The sequence below is a fragment of the Pyrgilauda ruficollis genome, unplaced genomic scaffold (assembly GCF_017590135.1).
Source record: "Pyrgilauda ruficollis isolate IOZ18807 unplaced genomic scaffold, ASM1759013v1 scaffold1603, whole genome shotgun sequence".
NCBI classification, from domain to species: domain Eukaryota; kingdom Metazoa; phylum Chordata; class Aves; order Passeriformes; family Passeridae; genus Pyrgilauda; species Pyrgilauda ruficollis.
Window position 1 is genome coordinate 1 of NW_024514799.1, and position 5,401 is coordinate 5,401.

At 62.7% G+C, this 5,401-nt stretch overlaps 1 protein-coding gene across 1 annotated transcript; it reads right to left on the reverse strand.

Moving 5' to 3' along the window:
* Window positions 1-18: 18 nt before the first annotated feature.
* Window positions 19-4,783, reverse strand: LOC121351027 (separin-like; the record flags this gene model as incomplete). The annotated part of the gene is made up of 6 exons (XM_041462863.1): window positions 4,674-4,783; window positions 2,670-3,728; window positions 2,243-2,347; window positions 1,362-1,482; window positions 731-867; window positions 19-362 (listed from the first exon to the last, which is right to left on the reverse strand). Coding segments are annotated over exons 1-6 (1,859 nt in total), but the record flags the coding sequence as incomplete, so codon positions are not given.
* Window positions 4,784-5,401: the final 618 nt, after the last annotated feature.

Consider the following 5,401-nt stretch of genomic DNA (forward strand, 5'->3'; position numbering starts at 1 on the left):
CTGAAGCTGTGGCTGCACAGGAGCTGGCCCAGCTCCAGCAGCGCTGCCGCCCTGGGCAGGCTCCGGCCGGGGTCCGGCGTTCCCGGGGGGTCCCGGCTCCCCGCTGGATCCCGCGCTCCCGGGGGGTCCCAGGCTCCCTCGGGATCCCACAGGCCCAGCAGGTCGCACAGGACGTTGTAGCGCTCCGGCCCCGTGGGGCCCCGCAGGGATTTGTAGGCCTGGAGCTCGGCCAGCAGCAGCAGCAGCAGGGTGTCCCCAGACAGGGACTGGCAGTGCGATCGGGACTGGGACTCCAGGGCGTCCCGCAGGGTCCTGGCAGTGGCATTGGGATCAGAGACACAAACAGTGGGGTTTGGGTGGGGCTGTGGCATGGGAGGGAGCTCCAACCCCATTCCCCTACCCCAGGGGGCTCCTGATTCCCCTCCCTCCCAATCCCATCTCATCCCAATCCCATTCCCTCATCCTAGCCCATCCCAATGCCTCCCACCCCATTCTAACCCAAATTCCACCACTCCATTCTCCCCATCCCAATCCTCTCCTCCAAATCCTCCACCCCAATCCCCCCATCCCAATCCTGCCACCCCGATCCCCCGTCCCTGTTTCCTGTGGGATGTGGCTGACCACTTCAAACAGTGCTCCCAGTGCCCCATCCCAGTATCTCCAGAACCCCACCCCAGTATTCCCAGTGCCCCCCACCAGCCCAGCCCAGTGCTCCCAGTGCCCCCAGTACCCGCTCTGGGGTGACTCCAGGCCAGCCGTAGCCGCGGCCGGCCAGCACTGCCCGGCACAGGGGCTCGCACACGGCTCCGGCCGCTTCCGGAACGTTCCGGCTCTGCAAGGCCTGGCCCAGGCGGAAGGCGGTCGCAGCTGCGTCCAGAGGGGACAAAGTGACCAACGGGACAGGGAGGGGACGCTGCGGTGACCCCTCCTGGTCCAGAGCTGATCCCAACCCCCCCGGACATGGAGTGACCCCCTGGACAGCCGGGATGGGGACACGGAGCCCTGGGGTGGCACTGATAACTGGGGACACAGAGCCCCGGGGTGGCACTGACCACTGGGGACACCCCCGGACACAGAGTGGCCCCCTGGACACCCAGGATGGGGACACAGAGCCCTGGGGTGGCACTGACCACTGGGGACACCCCTGGACACAGAGTGACCCCCTGGACACCCAGGATGGGGACACAGAGCCCTGGGGTGGCACTGATAACTGGGGACACAGAGCCCCGGGGTGGCACTGACCACTGGGGACACCCCCGGACACAGAGTTACCCCCTGGACACCCAAGATGGGGACACAGAGCCCTGGGGTGGCACTGACCACTGGGGACACAGGGGATGGGGACAGGAGGTGGCACTGACCGGTGACATCGAGGAACTTGCCCCTCTCGGCCTCGGGCAGCCCCTCCAGCCCCTCCAGCATCCAGGTGACACTCTGGACACAGCTCGTGGTCACCTGCGCCAGCTCCGGCCACCCCGAGGGCTGTGGGGACACCATGGGTCAGCCGGGACCCCAGAGCCACAGGGGACACTGCAGGACCCCTCAGCCCCAAATTCCAGCCCCACGTCCCATGGGAGAAGCTTCCAGAACCCTCTCAGGGCACCTCAACCCCCAAATTCCAGCCCCACATCCCATGGGAGAAGCTTCCAGAACCCCCCTCAGGGCACCTCAACCCCCAAATTCCAACCCCACATCCTGTGGGAGAAGCTTCCAGAACCCCCTCAGAGCACCTCAACCCCCAAATTCCAGCCCCACATCCCATGGGAGAAGCTTCCAGCACCCCCAGAACCTTTTCAGAGTGACTCAATCCCTAAATTTCCACCCCACATTCCATGGGAGGAACTTCCAGAACCCCCTCAGGGCACCTCAACCCCCAAATTCCAGCCCCACATCCCATGGGAGAAGCTTCCAGAACCCCCCTCAGGGCACCTCAACCCCCAAATTCCAACCCCCCATCCCGTGGGAGAAGCTTCCAGCAACGACAGAACCTTTTCAGGGTGACTCAATCCCTAAATTTCCACCCCACATTCCATGGGAGGAACTTCCAGAACCCCCTCAGGGCACCTCAACCCCCAAATTCCAGCCCCATAGGAAAGGCTCCTACATCCCATAGGAAAGGCTCCTACAGTGGCTCAATCCCAAAATTCCAGCCCTACACCCCACGGGAAAGGCTCTACCCCAAAATTCCAGCCCCAAATCCCACAGGAGAGGCTCCCAGCCCCCCAGGGATCCGGATCCATGCCTGGGAGCGCTGGAATATTTCGTGGATGGCGTTGGAGAAGAGCTGGAGGCTGTGGAACAGCAGCTGCTTCACCATCACTTGCTCCTGGATGGAGTCAGGAGGGACCTGGGAATAGGAAAATGGGATTTGGGAATGCTAGGGGGACCTAGGAATGGGGTAAGTGGGATTTGGGGGTCCAGGAGCTCTAGGAGCTTCTGCTGAAGATGAGGATGGACCCAGGAAGGGCAGGGAAAAAGGAAAAGTGAGATTTGGGGAAAAAGGGGATGTAGGGGTTCAGGAGCTCCAGGAGCTGCTGCTAGCAGGGAGAAAAGTGGGATTTGGGATTCTCCACACTCCAGGAGCTGCTGGCAGGGCTGGGAGCAGCATGGAGTGACCCCGAGGGACCCCAGGGAATCCCAGAGCTCCTCCTCCTCCTCCTCCTCCTCACCTGGGCCAGCAGCCGCCGCAGCGCCCGCCCGTGGCCCTGGCAGAATCCACAAATGCCAGGGAGCTCCTGGAGGCCGAGGGGCAGCTCCTGGCTCCTCCTGAGCACCTCCCCGAGCTGCGCCAGCACGAACTGGGAGCTTTCCAGCAGCACCCGCAGAATCCTTCCGGAACATTCCGCCGCCAGCGCCGCTCCCGCCCGGCTCAACGCCGGCCCCACGGCTCCCACACCTTTGGTCAGCAGAGCCCTGCTGAGCTGGATCCCGGCTTCCAGCAGCTCCAGAGGGGCTCCCAGAGAATTCCCAGCTCCCAAAAACGTTCTGGACTCTTCCAGGGCGTCCAGAGCGTCGCGGGGCCGCCGGGCTTTGCAGAGGTGGCGGCAGCGCTCCAGGGTGAGCTCCAGGAAGCACAGGGAATCCCGGAGGCCCGGAGGCTGCGGAGCCTCATCCTTTAGAGTGTCCAGCAGGAATTGCTGGAGCTGCCTGGCCAGGAAGAGCGGGCACGGAGCCCTGTGAGCCTCGTAGAGAGCGGCGGCGGCCGCGGCGTTCTGGGCGGTCTGCGAGGTGAAGAAAGGCGGCTGGAAGGATTCCCGAGGCGAGGATTCCCCATCCTGTGATTCCAGCAGCAGCAGGAAGCGCAGGGCGCGGATCCTGGCCGTCAGCACCGCCCTGCCCTCCTCCCGCGGCCGCTCTGGCCCGGCTAGAGCGGCTGCAGCTCTCCAAAGGACCGCAAAAGCGCCGGAGGTGACGGTGGCCCAGTCGCCGCGGCGGTGGCCGCGCCGCAGCCGCGCCCGCAGCAGCTCGGCCACGCTCCAGGCGTGGGGTCCCACCCATGCCGCGGCGTTGCGGAGCACGTGGAACAGGATCTTCTCCAGGTACAGGTGAGGGGGCTCGGGGACCAGGCTCAGGTAGAGCTGGGTGGCCTCCTGGGCTAGGGCTAGCAGCTGGGTGCCGTGGGCTAGCAGCCCGCCGGGCCGGGCCAGCTCGGCCACGCAGGCGCGCAGGGCGCGGTCGCAGGCGTGGGCGCGGCGGGAGGCCGGGGATGAGGGGCTCCGGAGGCTTTCCTGGGGGAAAGAGGGGTTTGGGGTCAGGACAGAGACCCCTGACATGCATTTCCGGGGAAAAGAGGGGTTTGGGGTCAGGAAAGAGCTCCTCAGGGGTTATTTCCTGGGAAAAGAGGGGTTTGGGGTCAGAGCAGAGCCCCTCAGGGGCTGTTTCTTGGGAAAAGAGGGATTTGGGGTCAGGACAGAGCCCTTCAGGGGTTATTTCCTGGGAAAAGAGGGGTTTGGGGTCAGAGCAGAGCCCCTCGAGAGTGGTTTCCTGGGGGAAAGAGGGGTTTGGGGTCAGGAGAGCCCCTCAGGGGCTGTTTCCTAGGAAAAGGGGGATTTGGGGTCAGAGCAGAGCCCCTCAGGGCTCGTTTCCTGAGAAAAGAGGGGTTTGGAGTCAGGACAGAGCCCTTCAGGGGCTGTTTCCTGGGGGAAAGAGGGGTTTGGGGTCAGAGCAAAGCCCCTCGAGATGCATTTCCTGGGAAAAGAGGGGTTTGGGGTCAGGACAGAGCCCTTCAGGGCTCGTTTCCTGGGAAAAGTGGGATTAGGGGTCAGAGCAGAGACTCTCAGGGGCATTTCCTGGGAAAAGAAGGAGTCAGAACCAGCTCAGAACCCTCCAGTGGGATCCAGAGGTTTTCTTGGGAAAAGGAGTCAGACCCCAGCCCAGAATTCCCCACAGATCCTGAGGTTTTCCTGAGGAAAAGAGGGATCAGAGCCCCAGATCCCGAGGAAAAGAGGGATCAGAGCCCCAGATCCTGAGGAAAAGAGGGATCAGAGCCCCAGATCCCGAGGTTTTCCTGAGGAAAAGAGGGATCAGAGCCCCAGATCCCGAGGTATTCCCGGGGTAAACTCCGATCAGACCAGATCCCGAGGTTTTCCTGAGGAAAAGAGGGATCAGAGCCCCAGATCCCGAGGTTTTCCCGAGGAAAAGCCGGATCCGAGCCCAGCCCCTCCCGGGCTCACCCGGATCTTCTCCAGGCGCTCCTCGATGCCTGCCCAGCCATCCGTGCTTCCATCCTTTCCATCTTTCCCATCTTTTTCGTCCTTCCCGGCCATCCTGGGGGCTTCTCCTGAGGGGCTTCTATGTGATGAGGAGCTGGTGGGGGCAAGGGGAGGTGTGGGACCCCCAGAACCCCCCAAAACCCACAGACCCCCCCCCAAGCTCCAAATCCCAGAGCCCCAAACCCCACAGAGCCCCCCGAGGGGTGGGGGCGTGGCCGGGGTGGGCCCCCCGCTATTTCAGAGGCGCCCCTCCCAGCCTGGGTTACCCTCAAACCCCAAATTGCCCCTCAGCCTCTGTCATGCCTTAAAAGGACCCTAAAAACCCTCTAAATTCCCTAAAAAAGCCCCAGTTTTCAAAATGTCCTTAAAAACCCCAGAAAAACCTAAAAATAGCCTGAGAATACCCTTAAAATACCCGAGGTATAAAAAACCACTCAAATCCCCCTAAAAACCACAGGGCCCTGAGAAGCAACTCCGGCCCCTTTAGCAGGGAAACAAAACCCGCCAGGGCAGGCTCCTGATGTCAGTTTAGTACCGGTTGTGGTGGGGTGTTCAGTTTTACTGCGCAGGGCTTCCCCTGCCACGGAGAGGAGCTCGGCATTGTCTGGGAACCAGCCTTAGACACGGCTGCTTTTCCTGCCTACGGCTGGGGTTAGGGGTTAGGTTAGGGTTGGGTTAGGGTTAGGGTT